The following is a 25,243-nucleotide window of genomic DNA, read 5'->3' as shown; positions in this document are numbered from 1 at the left end:
TCAGTGTTAGTGTTTATAGAACTACAGTACTGTACGTTTGTTCTCTCTTTCACTCGCACACGCAGAGTGTATTCTTTACAATATTTACATTAATTTAATTTTAATGAAATCATGAGATATCCGAAACCATGAATCATGATTTCCTATCATAAATAGAAATAAACTGCTTATTAATGATAGGAAACGCTTCAAACTACACTGACTGGCCAAAAAATTAGAAATTTTTATTCAATATCTAATTGGACCACCTTTTCCCGGAAGTACAGGCCGTACATACAGTGACATGGATTCAACTGTCTGAGGGAATCTAGCTCTAGATTTTACCATTCTTACTGTGATCGGCAAACAACTGTGAACCCGAACTGCCGTTACCTACATATCCCAGACATTCTCAATTGGATCCAGATCGGAAAAATTAGGCGACCAGGAAATTTTGGAAATCTTGGGAACGCTCCTTGAACGTTCAGATAAAATTTTCGCAGTGTGGATAGTCGCGTTGTCATTATAAAAGAATTCCGACGATGAAAACATTGACATCATCATACTTTAAGAGCCATATACAGCTGCTAAACAAGTAAAGGAATATCCCCTACAATACAAGATTGTACAGTCTGAAGATGAAACCCCCTGGGCCGCTATCGCAGTGAGGAACCCTGACATAACAGTCACCAGGATCACCCACCTCTGGGCGGACTGTGCACACCTCATCACGGCGCTGGGAGCTTACTACGCCATAGCTATGCATTGCCGTCCCGGCGAGGATATAACAATGGCTACCAGGTACCTGGAAAATATAACAAACATCATCCATGATCAAAAAATAATAATAGGAGCTGATGTGAAATGCAGGTCGCCGGCTTGGTTCAGCCATACCCCGGACAGGCAGGGGACAAGGAATGGGCAGCGCCTGGAAGAATTTCTAGCAACATCAACAATAACAGTATTAAACAAACCTAACCAACTACCAACCTATTGCACCCTCCAGTGGGAAGCAACCATTGATGTTTCCCTTGCTACCAGGAACATCGCTGGCAACATAACAGACTGGAAGGTTTAGGATGCCTGGACAACGTCTGACCACAGGGTCTGACCTTTCAGCTAAACAGAGATTACCAGAGACACCACCCTGAGAGAATAATGCTACACAGGTATGCGCTGTATACTGCAGATTGGAACCAGTTCAAGGATACCCTAATAACAGAAAAAGATGCACAGCTAGTTGCAATCCAAGCAAACCGAGATCCGGACCAACTTCAAAAAACAGTCACAGCTATCATCACTAAAGCAGCAAATGCTGCCATAAAACGAAGGAAACCTGCTCTGGGCGCTGTACCATGGTGGAGCCCGCACCTCCAGAGACACGGAAAGAAGTCCAGGACAAAATAAATGTTTTTCAGAGAGCGAGATGCTCCTGGCCTGCTCCCAAAGTGAACGCACTGCGGGAAATTTACAAAAAAGCCAGAAACCAGTACACTTAGCTCATACGCAGGAGTAAACAACTTTCTTGGGAAAATCTGGTCACAACCACAGGTAATACCGACTCCTGGGGGGTCGGTGTTACCTACTGGGGGGTCTATAAAGTCACCACCAACAAATTCCCCATGGGGGAGGTAATTTCCACCACCACAACACCACAGAGAGATGTCACCAACTCTTGGGAGGCATCTGTCAACTGGACGAAACCTTCCATCCACAAAACCCGCAGACACCCCAACAAATCATGATGTGCCAAGAGAATTAAGATTACCGCACGGAAGATAAAGAACAGGACTTTGCGCTAGAAGAATTACAAGCAGCTGCGAACCTTATCAAAGGTAAGAAATGTCCAGGTCCGGTACCCTTGGAACTGGAAATTATTAGGAAGCTGGTGAGGTAGTCCCCGACATGTCACTGAACCTTTTCAACCTTTGCCTTAAAACCGGGACTTTCCCGAAGGATTGAAAAAAAGCTAATATCAAACTTATAATTAAAAATCCGACGAAACCACCAGAACAACCAACCTCCTACAGACCAATAGCCCTATTATCAGTCTGCAGTAAACTCCTGGAACGCCTCCTATTAACCAGAATACAGGCTCACTACCTACAGGCTAACCTTATGTCTCCAAATCAGTACGGCTTAAGACAGGGAATGTCGACTGTGGATACTTTGAGGAATCTCCTTGTGCGTGCTGCTGCCATGGACAACAAATACTTCCTGGCTATCTCTATCGACTTTGCTGGGGCGTTCGACACCCTATGGTGGCCGAGCGTCCTGGCCTGGCTCCGGAGGACAGGGACTCCGGATAATCTGTATAAGGTAATCCAAAGCTACTTCTCCTGCAGACTCATAATGGCGAACGCTCCTTATAAAATACTCAACAGAGGCTGTCCGCAAGGCTCCATATTACGACCTACGCTATGGAACGTTGTTTTGCACGAGTTCCTAAACACAGACATTGGAGAGGCGTCTTCGCAAGCCTTTGCAGACGACCTTATTCTGATGATCTGGTGAGTATGGGCTTGGCACACCCAGGGTCCTGAGCTGGATATCATCATTCTTCTCTTTCTTGATGATTCCCTTCTACTTCCGACTCTCTCTCTCTCTCTCTCTCTCTCTCTCTCTCTCTCTCTCTCTCTCTCTCTCTCTCTCTCTCTCTCTCTCTCTCTCTCTCTCAGGGTAATTCAGAATTTTTTTTTTTTTTTGGCTGGTGCAGCATAAGCCTCGGGCTTCCTTGCACCATGTGGCTAATAATAATAATAATAATAATTAGCCCGAAAGAAAGGCAAATTACGCCCTACAAATTCTACAGGACTGGTCCAATACCCACTTCCTTAGGATCTCTACAACAAAAACAGACTCCATTCTCCTCAAGGGTGCCCTAGATTATAGGAGGCCCCCATAGATCAAGATTGACGGTGCTACACTGCGACTGTCCAAAGAACTAAAATATCTAGGAGTAATCCTGGACCCTGCTCTCTCCTTCAACGCACACCTAAAATACATCTGGAAAAAGATAAGGGGCTATACAGCCCTTGGGCTAAATAACAAGACCGTCAAACCTCTTTTACAAAGCTGCCTTTGTGCCGACAGCCACGTATGCTTCAGGAGCATGGTACACCAATTTCGATTCCATTCACAGAGCTATGTTGCTCGCCATAGCCCGGGCCTGCAGCACAGTGATTACCCACGAGCTGCAGGTGCTGGCTGGATCTCTGCCATTGGACCTCGAGGTGGCTAGACGTGGAGTCCTTCTTGAACTCTCCAAAGGGATTGCCTGCTCCTTCATTTGGCTTTGACGCGAACCCTACTGCCAACCGCTTGACAGAGAAAAAGAGACTCACCACTCATCTTATGTAGATCTGGCAGACTAGATGGGTGAACTCTCCAAAGGGTGAGATCACCAGATTGGGTATAGTTTGTCGATAATCTATACCCAACGGCATTGACACGGTTTGCGCCGGGACTCTACCCAACCTTCCTGTTAACGGGACATTGTGCCTTCAAGGCCAAACTCACAGCCGTGGGCATTACAGACGACCTAACCTGCTGCTGTGGACAGTTGGAGAGCTGGCACCACCTTATGAATGAATGCCAGCTCTATGATGACCTCTGCTGTCAGCTCAATACGCGGATCACCTTCTTGCCCAGAGATAGAGACCAACACCTCCTCGATGGAAGGCAGGAATATATAGCCTTCTCAAAGTTTGCCGAAGACCTGTACAGAAGAAGACGTGACCTGAACACGCACCAACCACATCATGACCAGTAGCGACAGTAATAAGCAACACGAACAAAGATCCACCGGGTAACTATGAAAATTGATAAAAGAACTGAACAAAGGACGGGACAGGGAAGCAATAGGAACAGCAAAGGAAAATTCTTGTGTTTACAGCAGAACATACAAGAGAAAGATTATTCCCAAAAACATGAAAAAATAATAATTTTTGTTAATGTAATTTTAAAATAATTAATTGTTAAAATAAATAAATCAAATTAAATTAAATTTATAAATTTATTTTAACAATTAATAATAAATAATATAGGAAATAAAATTTTATTTAATATATATACTAAATATTTAATAATAATTCCTGAAAATAATCTAATTTCCCATTTTATTTAATGTAGTCGTTCTTGAAGCATTTCCAGAGGTTCCAGTCCAAATTACCAGAAGCAATCCCACACCATGATGATTGACCCATCTCTGTCCCATCGCTGGGACAACGCAGTGTAATTGAGGGGCTGGCCAAGAATTTCCTAAAAGAGGGAGTAAAACAGTGTTCCCAGCAATTAATCATTGTATAGAAGTAAAAAAAATTCCCATCATGTTATCATAAGGGAGGGACTATAGACAATTTGACCCATACCTAAGCCCCCCTTCTCCTGAATAGACTCTTTCTGGATGGGTGAGGCTGACAGTCTGATGAGGTTCAAGGAGTAACAGATCGGTACTTCTGGGAAGAGGGACACGGGTTCTACAGATAAGATTCTATAGTTGGAAAACCCAATGAGTGTGGCACTCCATTAGTGTGGCAAATACGCCACAGACGACGCCCTTTTGTTCAATCGTATTTTCGTTCGCTTTCCTCCTCCCACTCAAACCACTCCAACGCATGATTTCTGTCAGAGTTTCGTACGACACAAGCAGTGACATATCTATGACATAGCAACGCCGTTGACGATCATTTCCGGGAAAGTTCCCATTCGTGGCACGTGCGGCAGAAATGCACATTCAGGGTCAGACGAAAGCAGGAAATAAAACCTTTAACTTTTCCACCACGGAAGTTAAACGTTGCAGAAGGGCGGCTCAGGATAGCGTGCCGATAGATTACAAGCAGTTGGTGTCATCCCCAATCGTGTTAGACTCATTAAAATGGTCACAGAAAACTCATTATGACGGATAAATTAATACCCCGCTGCTTGCCCTTCGCTCTTATTACAGCCCGAAACTTGCTACCGGCAACGCCACCCAATTGTCTTGTGTGCCTAGCTGAGGTAATGCTCGCGATCCCTTCGTTTATTCAATATAACGCGTCACCTTGTTGCTGCTCTAGATTTTAGGGTTTACAAGTCAGATCCCCACTCAATCTACAGTAACTAAATCGAATTAAAGCCAGGGCCTCAGCCTGAGGAATGTTAACAAGACCGGAAATCATTTTTTTACGATACATTTAATTCCTGACAACGTTCTGGTAATCCCCCTGATGATTTCTATATGGATATGATGATGCTGATATTTCTGTTTGTTTGTTCCAGAATTTGCCACAGTAACCAATCACTAAGGCAACATACGAAAAATAACACGCATCACCTTCGTGATGCGTGTTATTGTTCTCTGTAGACTTCTGCTTGATTCTGAAATATATTTAAGAATTAGAAATAGGAGGAGACCCAAGGCCAAGCTCTGAGGAATCCCCCACAGGTCCACTCTGAAGACTGACTATTTTTAACAACTCATTGTCTCCTATCTTTCAGCCAGCCCTTAATCGAGTGTAGGATCTTACCAGGAACTCCACCTTCTTCCAGTTTACATAATACACACCCGTGAGGGACTGGTCAAGCATGACCTCCCCTCAACGAACTCATGCTGGGATCTGTTCAAAATACCATTGCTAACATATGGTTCAGAATCGGGTTCTGAACCACAGACTCCATTATCTTCCCTGCCATAGAAATTAAACACGCTGGCTTATAGTTACCAAGCTCTTCTTTGGCACCACCTTTGTGGATTTGGAAGACATTAACACTACTTTAGTCCGAAGGGATCTTCCACGGATCTAATGAGGCTCTCATTAACATTTCTAATGGTTTGAGACCCTCACATACAGCCTTTTTTCTTTTATCTAATTTGTTGAGATAATTCCATTCTAAATCGTCTGCTGTTTAAATTGAAATAAAATAAACAATTCTAAATGTTCTTCTGCTAAATTTAATTATTGAAATAAAATGTGCGATTCTAAAAGTTCTGTTGCTGTAATTGTTGAAAGGAAATATACAATTCTGTATTCTTTATTATTTTAATTGTTAAATAAATCGTCTGCAGCTGAAATTGTTGAGATAAAATATGCTATTCGAAATGTTCTGCTGCTCTAATTGTTTAAATGAAACATTGCGATTCTAATCGTTAAATTATTTTAACTTTAGAAATAAAACACATTGATCCGTAGCATTGTTTTAAAACCAACAGAAGTGGACAGAGATGGTATTTTAACTGCTTTCTAAATCGTCTGCTGCTTAAATTCAGATAAAATGAACAATTCTCGATGTTCTTCTGCTAAATTTAATTGTTGAAATAAAATGAGCGATTCTAAAGGTTCTGCTGCTGTAATTGTTGGAATGAAATTCTGTATTCCTTATTGTTTTAATTGTTAAATAAATCGTCTGCAGCTGAAATTGTTGAGATAAAATGTTCTGCTGCTTTAATTGTTTAAATGAAATGTTGATTCTAAGGGTTAAATAATTTTAACTTTAGAGATAAAACCCGTTGATCCGTGACATTGTTTTCAAACCAACAGAAGATGGTATTTTACAGTTAACACCTCGGCAAGATAAAGCAACAATCTTTAATAGCGACACCCACTTACAACGACCGAAAATAAACTCGAAACAATTTACTGTCTCCAGTAGAGCATCCACAGGCACCTTCGCAAAACGCTGGCGAATTCGAAAACGTGGAAGTGTTCGCCTTTGTTCGCTCCGTCGCTCTATAAACACGCTTAGAGTCGCGTGACACTTGTGTACAGGAGCCGGTGCATGACGTCACAGTCTGACACGTGAGGGAGAGCATGATACGCGTGATAGTCTGCATCATTATCCGTGCAGGCCCACTCACCCATACATGGAGGACGGCCTTGCTCTGCACTCTAACGATACCACGAGTAGTACTGCAATGTGACTTGGCGTAGTCAGGTGAATCGTGGTGGCAGAAAAGGATTCTGTTTCTCCTGATCACACTCATGCTCCTAGCGACATGAAAATGGAAAACTGCTGGGATGAACCACTCGCTCAGAGACTGAAAATAGAAAGGTGAGTCAGGGAATTGCGCTGGGGTTGTCTATGATTTCTTATTAGTAAACTTAAGTGTTTATCAGAGTTGGCCGCTCTTGGCTACCAATCTGTGCATTACGTTTGGCTCTTTCGAGAGCAATTGTTTATTTATTTATTATTTTTTTTTTAATCCGAAGCTTTGGTTTTAATGACTTCCTACGTGACTTGGTTTTCTTCGCAATATATTTATTATTATTTTAATTTTAAACGGGCCAGAAATATCGATATAAACACCGATGGCAGTTACAAATGCATTCGATGGTTTATGAAAACACGTGACCACGTGATCTGTCGAAACGCGTTGATGAAACTACGAGTGTGGTTACATCAACACACCACCGGTGTCAAAGTTCACCACTCAGCCAAATAAACTGAGGCGCTAAAGACAATAGCGAATGAAGACTGCTAGATGGCGCTGACGTGTATAGGGCGTTTATACGATCTGAGAAGCAACCCTTCGAACATCGAGTTACGTTTAATAGCTGTCGATTAATTATCGATAATTGAATCACGTAGTGTGATAAGAATTATCAATAATTGAATCAATTATAATTAAATTAATTATTAATTATTAATTAATTGGTCAATGAAATTGTTTGTCTTATAAATGACAATTTAACTGATTATCCCTAATGGATAATGAAATTGATCTTTTGGTAATTAAACTGAATTATAAACAATGAAATTGATCTTTTGGCAATTTTGGCTTTTGTCTTCTTTTGAATTATAAACAATTATAAACTAAATTATAAACAATGAAATTGATCTTTTGGTAATTAAACTGAATTATAAACAATGAAATTGATCTTTTGGTAATTAAACTGAATTATAAACAATGAAATTGATCTTTTGGCAATTTTGGCTTTTGTCTTCTTTTGAATTAAACTAAATTATAAACAATGGAATTGATCTTTTGGTAATTAAACTGAATTATAAACAATGAAATTGATCTTTTGGCAATTTTGGCTTTTGTCTTCTTTTGAATTAAACTAAATTACAAACAATGGAATTGATCTTTTGGTAATTAAACTGAATTATAAACAATGAAATTGATCTTTTGGCAATTTTGGCTTTTGTCTTCTTTTGAAACTAAATTATAAAACAATGAAATTGATTACTTTTATTTCATTAATTTTATTTCCATATTTTCATTTTTATCATCGTAATTTATTCTATTATTTTAACTTATTTTATTAAATTAATTCGTTCTATTTTATTTTTTACTTCTGGGAATTGTGGCGATGTTAAGAAATTGATTCTTGTTTATTACAAACTGAATGTAATTGGGTTGGCGCTCACTGATTATCTCCAACAGATAGGAAAACGTAATTATCAATAATAATAATATGATTATTCCCAGTAGTTCCCTCTTTCGGATTAAGAATTTTTATTATCTATTGGGGATAATTTTTTCCATTATTCACTGAGGATGGTCAATTTTTCTGTCAATTGGAGATAATCAGTTTCGGTGTTGATAATTATTGTAAACAACGAGAAACTGATTATCTACAAGTTGTCCCATTGTTGATTGAGGATCATCAATTTGAGATAATCAGTTTCAGTATTGATCTTTTTATTTAAACAATAACGCCTATTATTGTTTATTGGGGATAATTTGTCCATCGTTGATTAAGGATCGTTAGTTTTGCTGTTAACCGAAGATGATCAGTTTAGGCATTGATAATATTGCAAACAACGAAGCTGATTATCTAGCAGTCGTTGTCTATTTGGGATAATTTGTCCCACTGTTGATTGAGGATAGTCAATTTGAGATAATCACTTTCAGCGTTGATAATTATTGAAACAATGAAACGAATTATCCATCAGTTATTGTTTATTCGGGATAATTTCTTCCCATTGTTGATTGAGGATCGTCAGTTTTGCTGTCAATTGAAGATAATATTGTAAACAATGATTATAATGCCGGTCATTGTCTATGGGGATAATTTGTTTCATTGTTCACTGGGGATCGTCAATTTTGTTATCAGCTGGAGATAATCAATTTCGGTGTTGACAATATCGTAAACAATGAAGCTGATTATCCAATTGTTGATGATGAAACTGATTATTTCTAATAGCAAAAATAAATTAACAAAATCGAAACTGATCATTTATTTATTTATTTTTACCTAATAGGGCTAATAGGTCCAATACAGCAAAACTGGTTGTCCTCACAAAGACTGTACTGTCAATTACTTTGTCCTTTTCAAACTCTTACCTACATAAGTTAGTTTTATAGACTTGTAAGGTATTTAGGATAATCACCTTCTACCCAGATGCCTGTCATTCTTTCGAGAAGTGAATTGGCCTGTTTGGTAAGGCGCGGAATCATTACCGCAATTTGTTTTTCGGAAGTGTTTCCAATGACATCACTGGAAATGTTCCATAAGGTTATGGCCTAGAACAATGTGCTTCTTTTCTGTGACCGTACTCTTTTGATAAACCCCAGTTCCAATGGCCCTTCGGGCAGCGTTTATCTTTCTATGTTCCTTTTAGTGCCTTTTAAATTTACTACGTGGTCCATTAGGAGCGCTATCATTTCTCTGGCAGGACTATTGTCTTCGTAATTGGATTGTAGATCTCTAAAGGTTTTTCTGGTCAGTGGATGGCCACATTAGTCAAGTGTTGAACTCATCATGAGAGAACATTAAGCGAGATTAAACTAATCTCGTACACCGGGCCGTCCACAGAAAATGTGTTGTTTGAAATTTAGGGCAGATGACGCCCCCATTATATTAATAGGCAGGTGTGCGTGCGCGCGTGTGTGTGTGTTATGCGGAAACTTTTCAACGGAACCAAGTTGAACAAGTTACCATAATCGTTATTTCTTCATCCTCACGGTTAAAGCCATCTTCTTACTGTATTTAAAAGCGAATGAGATCAAATATAACCACGTTTGACGTGTTTACAATCGCATTATTTTTAATTGTTTATTTTAAGTTGAGATTGATGAACAGAAAGAATGATAATCAGAAATATTTTGGTCATGGTGCAAGGCACACGGAATCTGGACCTTTCACAGGACCAATTTTTAAACAAAAAACCAAATCGTACTCTTAACCTTTCAAAAGAGGAATTTCATAAACAAAAGGACCAGTTTCCATTGATCGTGTTGGCCCTTAGGGTTTTGAAGATGCCTGAAGAATGCTTATTACTTGAGTGTGTTACCCGAAATGTGAACTTCGTTAGAGAAGGAAGTATCGTGGTCTTGAGGTGTTTCCTGTTGTATGAACTAGGTACAGTGGTCACAATGCATTGCATTATGAATACATTGATATTCTGTACAATTATGCATGCCTACATTGTGGAAATTTTATGGAAGAGCCCTTACACCTTCCAAGACAACAATACTCCATGTCACAAAGCATGGAGTGTGAACGTGTGGTTTAAAGAGAATAACATAGGGGAATTGCAGTGTCCAACACAAGATGTTCAGCTAGGTTGACCTCAATCCAGCTGAACATCTTTATGGTGAGCTGGAACGCAGAATTGGGTACGGCCAAGGATTTTCTCTTTGTTAGTATAGTTCATGAATACTTTTAAGTAAGGGTGGATTTGTTGTAGGGCTTTAGGCGCATCAACAACTTAGGATATAATGTCTGTAAATTGCGTGTGTTCTTTGGTCCATTTGCTCTTCGCTGGACAAAAAAAACAACAACCGAGTTGCCGGGAGAAAAAACCATGCTACCCTCGCCTGAAACCAAGTAACTCAACCATATTGTGAAAAAGGCCCATAAGAATTCCTCACGTCATCAACGGGATTCGAATTCAAGTTCTTTTCCACCAGAAGGACGGCGATTCTATCAACTGTGCTATCCACGAGAGCAGGGGATACAATATTATCATCTTTCTACTAGAAATTAGTAGAAAGTCTTCCACGATGCGTCGAAGTAATCAATTGCAAGTTCATAACCACAAATAGCATATGACTTTTGATAGGATAGTTAGCAGGGTTTCTGAAGTTGTGATGTTTGGCTATGTCTTCCTTGATCCTTGTATGCATCAGATAAAAGATGCATATAGCCTTGGCAGCGATGTAAGAGGAGTTGCACGTACTGTCTTCGCTGGTCTCTAAGAAGCCAGTACCAGTTCTCTGACTGCCTGTGAATGATGGGGTGTCCGGTGTAAATGTGATCATCTTCCTGTTTATGTTTTTGAAGAAAGCCAACACGTGCGTCCTACAGTCCTGTAAGTGGTACCAGAAGAGGCAATCATCCGAATCATGCAGCTGAAACATGTGGAATGTAGTGGGAGTAGACAAAGATGTTATGCTACAGTCTTCACGCGGTCTTCATTTGATCGTATGCATTTTTTCCTATGTGAAAGATTCCAGTGGGTGTGTAGATAGATATCTGCGCTATCATGAGATAATTATTACATAAATGTCCTTGGAAAAGTAGTGAGGCATGCTTCCATATTTTTCGATATTTTTGCAATGTCCTGTGCTTAAAAACACAAGGACAAAATTACTTATTTAAAGTCTTTTAGCCCATGTTTGAAAAATACATTTGTGGATGGATATATTAGCCTGTAATTCTAAAATATGGGAACAGACCTACCTGCTTAGTCTGCAATACCAGGACAAACTACTTTAAAGCTTATTAGCCCGTGTTTCAAAAGACATGGAGTCTATTGGTCTATTGGTCTGTAATTGAAATTGAAATTGAAAATTGAATCTATTGGTCTGTAATTGAAATTGAAATTGAAATTGAATCTATTGGTCTGTAATTGAAATTGAAATTGAATCTATTGGTCTGTAATTGAAATTGAAATTGAAATTGAATCTATTGGTCTGTAATTGAAAAACACGAAATCTGAATTCCTCTTTCCGACATATCCTGCTCCTTATGGCTCCAGCAAGGCTTCGAATGTTCATAGGGGGATGAACTTTACTGATATTGCCTGGGGGATGGGGATGATGACCAACATTCACACTCTCTTGAAATTTACACGCATTAATTGAATCCAAAATCGCCCATATTGTGAAAACCGACATCCTAAACATTTTTCGAATACTGGTCCAAGTTAGCAATGATCCTCTGCTGAGTGAACCGTGTTTCAAACTTTAACCAGCTTAGTGTTCAAATTCTTAAATCGTCCACATAGAACCGACATTGCTCGCGTTGAGCGATAGACACGAAAAATAGAAAATATGACTGAGAGAAGGAAGGGAGGGTAAGAATAGAAAAAAAAAAAAAAGAAGAAGAAAGATAAAAAAAGGACAGACAGAAACATTACAAGAAATAGAGAGAGAGAATACCAGAAGCAGATGGAGAGCGGGTGTGTCATGGGAATGTGCCTAAATTTGGACTAGGAAGTTCTACAAACCGGTTCATAACCCTAAATACGACTTACAGAACGAAGCAAACGACAAACTGTCGCCTCGTGCTGTTTTAACTTTCATTTTTCTTTTTTTCTTCCATCTGTCTCTCTCTCTCTCTTTCTGTCGCTCTTTTACCGAAGCGCATCGGTTTCGCATTGGCCTCTCGGCAAACGAGAATGTGCTTCCTTACACGTGATTTTTCCGTCGACCGCCCGCACGTGCGCAGTATTGTTATCCTTAGCGGTGACACTCTCTCTCTCTCGAACACAGTCCACCGGGATCGAGTTTCTTCAACGATCTGTTTCTTTCCAAGAAAGCGAAGAAATACGAGTAATAAACAACTTTTCTTTTTTTTTTTCCATTCTTGTTTCTTTTTTTAAGACTGAGGGGCGTAATGCAAGACGATAGTTGCCTTTACATTCATGCACGAAGAGTACATTTAGAAAACAACATCAGTGGTAGGTAGTGTATGTTTATTTTATGCGTTTGTGTGTTATATAAAACTTTCTGTACCTCCCCCCCCCCGTCCTTTTTTTCCTTCCAACTTACTCCCTCATACACCAATTCCGGACTTTACTAAATGTTCCGCCTTCCGTGGCAGAGTAATGGCTACGCCATTTACTTCCCGTTTAGAACTTGTTCCCGTCTTCAAGAACTTCTAAGGACTTGTGAGGTGTAAGGCTTTTTATCAAAAAATCTTGGGTTTTTCACCCCAATATATACATTCTCAAAAGATGAGTCGAAGAAAATGGATTTAAAGTCATAAGTCTTAGACTTTGGGAAGCAGAGGTGTGAGACTCAATGTTTGAGGAAACGGCAAGGAGGAGGGATTTCTCTTGCCTGGATTGAGGAAGCCCCTTTGTTGCAATTCGGGATCCTTTTCAGTGTGAAGCCGGTACATTGTCACCCATAAGGACTGGCGTTGTTTACAGTAAATAACTTACCGTTCTGGTCTATCTTTATTCGGATTGTTCCTCGTGGAAGACAGCCCGCTAGTTCTAGTGAGGCCAGCTTCAATCTGATACCATTTTTCATTCAGTGATGTTGCTATCACAGTAGTCGAAATGTACCGTACTTGCTTTCCAGCCCTTCTGTGGAATTCATATCAGGGTTCTGGAATAGTCAGGCAAATTGTGAGATAGACAGTATTACATTGCTGGAACATGAAAGGTTCAATTCCAAAGTATTAACAGAGTTTGTAGTTCAACGAACGGGCATTTCAATGGTTTATATCAATAATGATTCAAATAGACCTACAATACCAACAAGATTCCCACTGTCTTTAAACCTTTGAAACTTTTTAAACTTGTAAAACACATCCTGATTGAAAGACGAACTCGTTTCAACATTCAGTGAACCAAAGTTCAAGGTACGGTGTATAAACAAATTCCAAGTTGTGTTAAAAGCTCAATAAGTATTTATCAAAAATTTAAATCTTTTGATACTCTACAACAAACACCAGCCAACTTACTAATGGTCAGAAACATTCTTTCCTTGAATTTATTCATCTTCCACAACAACGGATGGAAGATTGCTCCAGAAATCAACCACCCGTTGGTTGAAGGCAAATTTCCGCATATGTATTCTGCAACCATCTTTCCTCAATTTGAATATACGCGCATGTGTGTGTAGATTGAGAAAGAGGAAGCCATCAGCATTGAGCTTGCTCAAGCCATTCAAAGCCTGAAACAACTCAATCAGCTCTCTCTACAGGTGCCTAGTTTCCAGACCCTGCAATTTGCAGAAATAAAGCTTTTCTTGGTAAGAGTAATCCTTCGTTCTCCTCATCAATCTCGTTGCCTTCTCTGTTCTCGTTCCAGTTGCTCTACTTCCTTCTTAAGTTGAGGCCTCCACACCTGTACGTAGTACTCAAAATGGAGCCTGACCATTGCCTTATACAAAGGCATAATTACCTCCTTGTCCCTGCTGACAAAATTCCTATATATCATTAACAAAACCCCATGAACTGGCTGCCTGTCTACACGGGTCATTACTGTCATTAACCACCCTGCCAACCTTTGAATCATCTGCAAACTTTGACATTAAGCCTGATATATCTTCATCAATATCATTAATAAACATTAAAAACAACAATGGGCCCAACAGTGAAGCCCGAGGGACTCCACCGATAACATTCGTCCGTGAAGAGTTTGCTAAAAGTCTGGCATCCTCTTCCCTAAATAATTCCTCATGTGTGAATGTAGATGCAAAATACCTATTTAGTTTACCAACAATTAGACTATGGGCATTAATATAAGCAAATAAGTCTTTGTTGCCTTTCTTTGCATCCTTTTCCAAAGATTTCTTATGATCTGCCTTTGGCTTGCCTAATCTCCTTTGGTTATTGGGCCATCTGTAACTTCCTAATGAGTAAGCGATCCAGAACCGAAACTTTCAATCATATCTGTGGAATAAATATTAAAATTATTTTTTTTAATTTGAACAATAACAATAATATGTAACGCGGACGAATGGACATTAATCGGTTTCTCTAGGAGGTTCTCTTTGTTTTGCTCCTCTCTGATTTTCCAGACGAGCAAATAAAACTTGGTTGCCATAGTAACACGATCCAGAACCGGAAGGAATGTCACGTGCATAAGCATTCATCTATAAGATTACCATTTTTTTTTTTTGTTTTTTTTAACGGCAATAGACGGTTTTGGTATGCATTAAACGCCAAGGCAACGAAGGTTGTGAGGTGTCAATACATTGTATATCTAATCATTTAAGAAAACGGGTATAATCGATATATTATTCTGGAAAGCAATACAATAAAATCTATCTTAGATTTAGCAGACAACAATAAATGATTTTTTAGCTCATTAGTGGATGACTACTAGGCGATTTATGGGAGGATGGAGATTAATCCACAAGTAAGATAACAGGAATTGGTACAAAAATCTCCAATCTTTCACTTGCCCATCCCACATTCTCTTATATCCTGTCTCCCCGTTTTTTTTTTTTTTTTTGCTATCCTTTCGTATCAAATGGACCCTACCATCATGGCATGCGACCGATCACGTCTTCAGCTGGCAGGTCACATGAACAGCCACGTGTCGCGTGAAGGCTGTGTCCTGTTTTTCCGGGTCGATTTTCTCACTGCCAACCCAAGGACAGTTTGCTAGAAATACTAATACGCAAAGATGTCTCTAAGGTTAATTCTTACCATTAACTGGTGTTCGAGGATCCTTTTCTTTCTTGGGGTGGTGGGGGTGAAGAGGAAACCAGGATGACTGAGTAAAAACTCAACTTTATTTCTTTAAAACGATAAGGATAAGAAAACCTGGAAGTCCACGTTTAAAAGAATTCTTTTTTCTTTTGCTTAAAACAAAGCCTTCCTGGTTTCTATTTTGCTTCTACTTTCTCAGAAGGGTAAGGAAGTAACTGTAATTGGTTATACTGATAGGAAGCACACACTAAGATGGTTAAAAATAGCCCGTTGTCTCGTAGTAATGATCTCTCTCTCTCTCTCTCTCTCTCTCTCTCTCTCTCTCTCTCTCTCTCGTGCGGAAGAAAAGGAAGGAATGTGTCTTTAGCTCCATGCGGGTTTGATCGACTCTTGAAGAGTGTACAACTCCAACCATAAATTCTGTTTAAGGCTAACCAAATAAATAAAATAACCACATTGTCCAGACGTTAAAAGAATCCCAATTTATAAGAGGACCTTGATCATTCCTCGTTATTTTGCTGAATAAACCCCAAGTACAGAACTCTGAAGCAATGTCTTCCATGGAATATTGGCCTTGTTTTAAAGAACGTGACTTTGTTATCTGACTTTGACCTGAACCAGTTTGGATAAACACCTAAAAACTAACGAAGGACGGTTAGAGCCGGATAGACCTACGAATAAATTGTGTGCGCATTACTTTTTTTTTTTCTTCTTGTTTACAAATCGACTATGGAATATGTGTCAGTGACTGGAAAACACACAACCAGATCCGCTCGAACTTTAGTACGTGGAAGGACATGTCGACCCAGAATCGAAAGCTTGTTGACCTGATAAGTAGAACAGTAAAATTCCTTCCTCAGCATTTTATATATTTATTTTCACGGTTTTTTGTGCCATTCTATCACTTGACAACAGTCCTGGATATAATGAACAATTGGAAAATGCTCAATTCATAGAACTCATAAATCGTATTCCTCTTGCATGCCTTGATCAAAATAGACAATTTAAATAGAAATAAAATTATTAAAGGGCCCCTGTCATCCATCAGTTTAATTATTTCCTCTTTCCCTTTTCATTTCGAATAAAATAAATGAAGAAAAACTTTTTAAGTGTCTTCTGCTACGACTCCAGTAGACATGTAGACATGTAGACATGTATAGTATCTTATGTAGGACGGCACCTGAACGAAAGTTCATCTCCGTCTTTGTACACTGTGATGGTTACAGAAAGCACTGTAACAGGCCAGAAATGTGTGTAACGTTATGTTCGTGCAGTGTGTGTGTTGTTGTGTTGTTTAGTTGTTTCTGGCCGTTTTGTCACCAGGCAGGCGATCACCTGGAAAGCCTGCCCAGTGTCCGTCTACACCACGGGGAGGTAGGCCACAACTGCGCAAGAACCATGGCCAACCTCAACAGTCACGCACTGAATGTCCAAAGAGGATTTGGAGCCATTCAAAAGAACCCCGCGCCAGCAAGCCGGCAACAGCGCGCGCACGCACGCACGCACACACACACACACACACACACACACACACACACACACACACACACACACACACTCCCAGGAGAAAGGACAGCAGAAGACGAAGAAATAAGGATGAGAATAGCATAAAGTAAAAAAAAAAAATAAAAATAAAAATAAAAATAAAATCTTTATCCATTTCTTGCCCACATCTGTATGCAGTGCTGCCCAAAGTGGTCCACAAAGAGAAAAGGTGTATTGTCAAACAGAAGTTGTAATGTCATTCAATCATGATCGGCAGGAACAAGTTCTAGATATAATTCTGAATTCTGTTAATCTGGAGTGGTGTCAGAAGTCTCTGGTAGATGACGGTATCACTGAGCAGAGGTTTAGTTGAAGAGAGTCTTGATAAAGGATGAGTCAGAGAAGTGCAGCATCTGTCAAAATCTTTGTGTGTTCTTGAAAGCCACAACAATTTTGTATATGACGTCATCAGGACGACGAGGCAGCGCACAGTTGTATTATGATTTATGATGCATTTTCAGTTTCATTTCTTGAATTAACATTGAGGTTGAGAGCCTTCCTGCGATTAAAAGCAGCATTGCAGAAGGTTTGAAGGGCCTGGAAATTGTTGACAGAAATGAGTATCTTCTCACCTCCGGGACACAAGTTTGGTACTGTTGCCTTAAGAGCCGATCTTAGATCATCGTAAATGGAGCATTCAAAAAGTACGTGAGGAGAGTCTTCCGGTAGCCCACATCGACAGGAGACTGTATTGGAAAGTCTGAATTGGTAGAGTTTTGCGTTAAGCGAACCATGCCCAGTTAGTATGTAGGAGGTAAACAGTGAGGGTGAAAACCATTTTCTGGTGGATGATGCAAGTAGTGCAGTTACGTCGGGAACGAAGTTTTTGGTGATAGCTCCTTTTTCGGTAGAATTCCATCTATTCTGCCAGGTATTCACTAACAAATTCCAGCATCTGGTTCGCTCAGTTTTGGGATCAGTCTGAGGGTTAACAATGATTCCCTGAAATTCCACGGAAATGCCTTTGCGGATGTAAAAGCAAAGCCCTCTAAACACAACATGCAAGTCAAGTGGTATGGTGCCTGCAAGAGTCTGTAAAGCTGGAGTTGATACTGTTCGGCAAACGTGAAGTAGGCTGAGGAGAAAGCAACGTTGAATAGTGGATAACTTGGTTTGTACTGTTTTGAGTGCAGTACGTCTAAACCAAAGGCTGGCAGCGTAGGTTGTAATTGGGATTATGGCAGCATTGTAAAATAGATGTAGGGTTTTAGTGTTCAGTCCCCAGTCATGTCTGGTAATTTGGAGCAGCATCGCGGTAAAACTCTTAACTTTGACAGATGTTGAATATGCTCAGTAAAGGAAAAGCGGTCCAGTAGATAAAACCCGAGCTAAATCATCGGAAAAGAAGAAAAAAAAAGATCTTTTGGTCCATTTACGTCATACAATTACTCAGCTAGCAGCGCCACCTGTTACTCGACCACATTGTTCTTTCTGACACGAGATTTATCGTTTACGTACCTTCTTCTCTTCTACTCCTGTCCAAATGACTGAAGAGGTTGCAAAACTGTAAGAATGCGATAGCTCTTCTGGAAACCAAACAGGATCGTTGAAAAATTATGAACTTTCTTATGTTGATAAAACCAATGTATCGAAAATTTTCCATTTTTCCCTTTATCCTGCTTATGGTCTTCCATTTTCTTTATTCCTTCCTTTGTACAAATGATACCAGGAGGCAAGCTTATACAGCATCAGTCAAAGAAACACCTTTACCCTTTTCATTTGCCCACCCCCTTCTAATAATTTGATATGCGCTGTAGCTTAACTATTGCTTTATACAACGGGATAACCACTTCAAAATGCAGCATCTTACTTGGTTTATCTATATCTTCTTGAAGTAGCATACCCTGATTAATACCATTAACCACTTTGCCCATCTGTACCATACGAAACTTAGACATTAAATTTGAAACACCAGAATCAGTGTCGTTAAACATCCTGGACAGAGGAATAATCCCTCTTTAAAGAACTGCCACAACGTAGGCAAGCCAGAATTCTTCAGAATATATCTGACAGCTATATTCATGATTCGACCCTCGCTGTATAGTGGTCATAATCGCCATCCTCCTATATTGTCTGTAAAAGGTCTGAGTTCGAATCCTGATAATGGCATAAAGAACTTTGATGGTCTTTTTTTTTTTACACGTAACAGTCTCAGAAGGATCGAATGGTTTTTTTCCTCCCCGAACTGGAATTTAAAGTCCGACAAACAGCAAGACCAAAGAATACATGCAATTATAGACACAATATACTGACACCTCATGGTCTTGGTTGCTTTGGTGTTTAACAGGCACAATACCTAACCTACTACATGGTTCCATCGATAAAAACCAGTGGACCGAGCCAAAACAAGACAATATCTTCACCCCCCCCCCATCGAACTTCATTACGGGTTCAATACTATCTGAAAGAAACCGTTCTTTATGCATAAGCCAAGTCAACCATCTGATACCTGGACTGTGTTGATTCTACACTAATCCCAGTAAGGATACCTTTACGATTTCTTGTCCTTATCTGTTTCAATTGTAGAGATATGTTCTACGGATCCTTAATGGTGGTCTGCCTGACTTGAGCTGAATGGTCGAGTTACCTTCTGTCTTCCACTAGAGTACGACGTTCCCAGCAGTTGATTTTGGATGCTCCACTCTGCTATCTGGGGAATGAACCTTCCATATATGACAACCAACTATTCATCTCATGTGAAGAGATCTAGTTTATTAACTAGATCTAGAGATATAGTTAATAAAACTCTCTCTTTTTGTTTTTTTGGATAAATAAGCGTCTGAGATAACCATTCTTTCGAATCTGATTCGATAATAAAAAAAAAAATTACGAGATTTCTTCCTTCCTAGCAAAAATACCCAGATAGATAGAAAGATATCAAATGGAAATGATACATCAGATAACCAGTATGTATGAGCAACCCAACCAAAACGATAAAATTTCATCGTATCCAAGATGATATTATTACCGAGTATCTTTATTCTATAACACGCTACTGCGCACGCGTCATAAAAGGTTTGTTTATGCTTGTGAGAGTAGCTTGCGCAAGTGAGCATCGTATGATTGTCCACCTTTACTAACTGCGTTCCAAGATATTTTCAGCTTGCTCTTCTACCCGTTTTCCAGAACTAGTTTGTGCAACACACTTGCACACCAATAAATGAACACGTGTACACCTATGTCGACACTGCACTCAGCAGGTGTTGTCTGGGGTGATACGAAATGTATAAAAGGTCATTGTCATGGGCACGAAAACCTACAGTTAACTATTTCACCCTACCCAAGTATCGTCCAATAACACGCCTTGCAGAACAGTCCACTATGGTGCAATCTCCAACGATTCAGTGAAATATTTTTCTATGAACTCTGCCCTGTTTACGATAAAAGATTCCTCTTATCAGTTCTTAAGAATCTTGGATGCTTGTTTCTCTTCAAATAAAAGAAGAAAGAAAAAAACACGTTGTTGCAGGCTTTTTAATTTCCAGAGAAAGAAAGAAAGAAAGGCTGGAACGATACAAGAATGAATCTTAATCTGATATTATGGTTAGCCGACTTGATTTTTAAAATAAATAAATCTGGAGTACCATTATCAATAATGGTGTTTAACATTATTGGACCTGGGAGATATTCAAGTAATGAGGCCAAAACAGTGACCTCTAGTTGGATGCCTTAACCTATGCATTTTAGAGAGGCGGTCATAAATTTTAAGGTTAAAAAAAGTTGGAGGAAGGGTAACTGACTCATGTTTTGCACACCACCCCATAAAAGAACGGTTTGTGACCCTACAGCTACTCAACGCCTCAAACCTGTCGTAGTTTCCGAAGCTTGCCAAGGATTAACACCCCTAGTTTCTTAGAAATAAGTGACCTCATTGTTAAAGAGAGTAGGCAGGTAAGGGAAAGGCAGAAGAGAATGTTAGGGCATTGTTCGTAAGGTCTATTTATGGGGTAGATTATTATGTCGAAATTAAAAAAGGTCAAACTATGTATAGAAATGGTTTTTGCAAGGACAACATGCAAATATTATTATATTTGCATGTTGAGTGCTTTAAAGAATAATTTTAGCTTAAAACTAATAAATTATAACCAGAAGAACCTGCATCAATACTGAAAAATGAAATGTGTTAAGCCCAAAGACATTACTCCAACTTAAACAATCAAAGCTATATTTGCCACACTTTTTTTCACAAAATCGGTAAAATATCCTGCGGAAAAGCAACCATGTTTTGCGTGATATAATCTAAATTTATAGTTTGCGCAGTAGTTAAGTTAACTTAACTTAACTACTGGTTCTCAACAACAGCATAAACGTTTCACCACTTCTCACTCATTTGGAGAGGGTTTCGTCCGAATCCGGCTAGAGATTGACGTAATTGTGAGAGACTCCTCCCCCCAATCGAAGATTTAGTTAGCCGACCTAAATTGAGTTTCTAAACCCCATTCCGAATTTGGGAGGAGTTTTTATCGGCTTTTTTCGCTGTGGCCGAGTTAACCGGTCCCATAATATACATTTATTTTTTATTCAGATGTTATGGTTTTTTATTTAATAAAATAAGCAAACCAATCATAGAATGCACACAGTTTACACACATTATATACTAACACCTCACAACCTCAAATGCCTACACGCTGTCTAAAAGGAACAGTCACCTGAATTTTGTTCTCTGGTGATCAAACAGTTTATATTGAAACGTACCCCTGTTCTTCAATCCCTTATGACCGAGATTTAGACTTGATGTTATTGAAAACCAATACTTGGACAGCTCAAGATCGTTCCTACCTATAGTACAATTTGTACTAAATTAAATTTACAATTTTAACCATTATTTTAAAAATCCGATTTCAATTTGGTCATAAATCCTTTTTTTTTTTAATCAATAATAAAGACGTAATAAAGCGAGGATAATAAGTTTCTTGGCTAATATGATGTACAGCAAGTATGAGGCTAAGCCTACAAGGAATTGACTGGCACCGTGCCATGGTAGTCTGTCCAAGGTTCTCTATCTACGTCATGCTTTTTTCTTCCCCCCTTTCCCTACTCCCGACACTCGTGCGCTCAAGGTTGCAGACATCTCTCACACATGAATGTTCTCGTATGTGTGTGCGTGTGAGTGGCTAGTTTTCTATTTAAGCAACTAGGAATTTGTCTATCGTTACTGATGTATGTATGGCATAATACTTGATGTAGTAACTGCGCTTGGTTCCCAGAGTAAAACGGTACTTAATAACCCCCCCCTCCCTATACCAGCCCCCGTGTTATAAACATTAATAAATGAGAGACTGCCAAACAGATTTTGTTTTTACCAAAACATCCGCTATTTTCCTAAGATTAATTATTACTGTAAATAAACTCGTATTAGGTTTATAAACTCTGAAAGCTCTCATCTCCTATATACAGAGCGATTGATTAGCTGTCGAACCCCTTTAGTACAATTGTGGCAAATCAGGGTGTCACGGTACACCTTGAAAACACTGGTGGCACATCAGGGTGTCGCGGTGCCCAGTTTGGAATCTGGCTTATTATTTTTTTCGACATTATTTACTGGCACCAGCTCGGACAAGGGATTGGATAACATTTGTCTACATCATTCTCGCGTCATAGTACAGCATAACGGTGATATAATAGAGCGAATATTTCGAAATAATATAATCACATCAGCTATAGATATTTCCTTTACTTTTTTGTTGTTGTACATTATCCGGGGGGGTATTCAGTTGTCCTTGAAAGCCAGCTTCAAAACAAGTAAAGAATTTACGTCAATCATGACATCTGTTCAAACTAGTTATTTGGATATTGGTACGACCAGCTATGTATTAATATATGCAAGAGTAGAAGGTAGTGGGATTTAGGGGAGGAGGAAAGGGGTTGGAAGTTTGGCACGCGCGCAAATGCAGGAAGCAAAATCGATCATTAGACTTCCTTTGATGACAAATTCCTGTGAATGACGTAGCTGAACCTGTCACATGAATAAAAGGGTTCCACATTGAAGAAATGCTCTTTCACTTTAAATTTTTGTTTTCTCTTTCGTGCTCTTCCATTTCCAAGTTCTATAAAACTGCATGTTGGTTAATTCAAAGATAAAAATGAAATGTAGAGCGAATCATTTGCATAAAAAATATCTTATATTTTGTTTTAAGTCAACCCGAAAACTGTAGTCCATTATATTTCGAACAACAGGGATTGTTTGGAATGTGTGAGGAAGTAGAGACCAGTGGTGGGCCGTCCCGAGGGATTGGATGTTTCTTCATATTAACATGAAGAACATATTGGTTATTCTAAAACAACAAGCTGGGGGGAAATAAATGAATTATGCCCTTTCTGATTGATGCAAGTTGCTGATGGAAAGTCGATATTTCCCCATTTTGAATTCCAAGAACATCATGTGACAAAACTCCCAGTAGAGATTCTTCCACGATGTCCTTGTTTGTTCTAAATCTCAACGCGTCTACCAAGGACCCCCCACCCCTTTCTTCCCCTTCAGAATAAACGTCTGCTGGGCGTCATTGCCATCTCCTCTTCGAAGTTCGTTAGGTTTCGACATTACCTCGAATACCCTTTATTTATCAGCGAGTAGGATAACGGCTTATCAGGATGTCCTCATTCTTGGGCGTTGCGTCAAAAAAAAGTCAAGAGATTAATGGTGGCTCATGGGGGGATGACGTTGCTAAGTTGTTTTGCCAAAGAGGAAAAAAATGTCCTTGCTTTTCTGAAGTAGTTGACACAGAAGTGTTCATAGGTAGCAGCATTTGCAAGTATTTCATGTCATGGTCATTGTCGTAGATGATCTTGTTCTAAATTGATAGCTACTCTTATACGCATGCGTACATTATTAGTTTTCACATGACACAATGGTACTACCACGGTTATCTGAATCAGGGGTGTGGAACTTTTCCCTGACTTCGATCATATAATTAATAGATTGATAATTATTAAGAGTCTTTCAGAGGAACACCAGGGTCATGTGAAGTAGTATTTAAAAACTTTTGTTAGATCTTTATTAAACCGATTGTATTCTGACAAAATAAATTCCGATTCATTATCTAACCTAATTACTCTATTGAAAAACATGAAATAAATAACTGGATTTAACAATGTTTGTACTAAATAGTTCATTTTCGTATTAATTCTTTGAGGACAGTTGAAATTTGTTGATTGGAATAAAGCTCTAAGGTCAATTGATCTAAAAAGCTTTCTACGATCATCCAAGATCGTAGAAAGCCTTTAATTTGTGACAAAGGAATTTGTTCAATAAATGATATATCACGAAGTTCATAAGGATTCCAAAGAGGTAAATTGTAAACTAATATAAGGTAGTATGGTCATTTTATAAACTTTTTTGCCTTCTATAAAGGCATGTAAAAGATTGGTTGGTGTTGGGTTTTAGAAGCATCGGCAACTAAGGTCATATTGTTCTGTGTATATCGTCTGTAAGTGTGGTGTTCTGAGGTCGATCTTCTGTTTGCTGGACGAGAAAACCATGCTACCCTCGCCTGAGACCCACTAACTCAGTGATGTTGTGAAAAAAGACCCATAAAAATTCGTCTCGTCAAGATTCGAACTCAAATCTTTCCCACCTGGTGAGGGAGAGGAGGGCGATTCTACCAACTGTGCTACCCACGAGGGCATGTAAAAGATTAAAAATTATGCAATTTTGATAGGATTTTCTGCTTATAATGGATATTTAGATAGATTTGTGTTTCATCTGTTTCAAGCATATCTTCCCTATCAGAGCAGCTGCTTATAACTAAAAACAAATGCCGCGCTCTCTCCTACATTCATATTATACCTTGGAAAATCTATGGCCATTCGTGTTATTTAGGACCGAAATCGAGTTAAGTCGTTCCAGACTGAACCTTACATAAATCCCATGCTCAACAAGAGAGCATCTAATCTCTACTACCAAGCTATGATTCTATTATTTACTTCAAAGTGCCATCTATAAAATTAATATCTATAAATGTTAAAATATGATTCCAACTCGGGGGTAGAAAAAACACACGGTTGTTGACTGTTTTTCATCCAGCTGTTTCAGTATGATAAAAATACATTGTTGTTTGTTTACATCTGTTATGCGATCCGTTTATTTTTCAACGAAAATGAGATAGACAGACGGAAAATAATATTGGGGCACTAAAGGTCACATCGGGATGTGTATACGAAAACTAACCTCTTTCTAA

General features: G+C 39.1%; 1 protein-coding gene across 1 annotated transcript in view; it reads left to right on the top strand.

The window, feature by feature from the left end:
• The first annotated feature begins 6,794 nt into the window (after window positions 1-6,794).
• LOC150086729 (uncharacterized) overlaps window positions 6,795-25,243 on the top strand; it is a 72,012-nt gene continuing 53,563 nt past the window's right edge. Inside the window, exon 1 of the mRNA XM_090372715.1 lies at window positions 6,795-7,008. Coding sequence (XP_090228841.1) covers window positions 6,953-7,008 — 56 coding nt within the window. The 5' untranslated portion in view covers window positions 6,795-6,952. The remainder of the gene's footprint in view (window positions 7,009-25,243) is intronic.

Source organism: Mastigoproctus giganteus, chromosome 4 (assembly GCF_048544385.1).
Source record: "Mastigoproctus giganteus isolate SK-2022 chromosome 4, ASM4854438v1, whole genome shotgun sequence".
NCBI lineage: Eukaryota > Metazoa > Arthropoda > Arachnida > Uropygi > Thelyphonidae > Mastigoproctus > Mastigoproctus giganteus.
The sequence above is the reverse complement of the archived record's forward strand: the minus strand, read 5'-3'. Positions and strand labels throughout refer to the sequence as shown.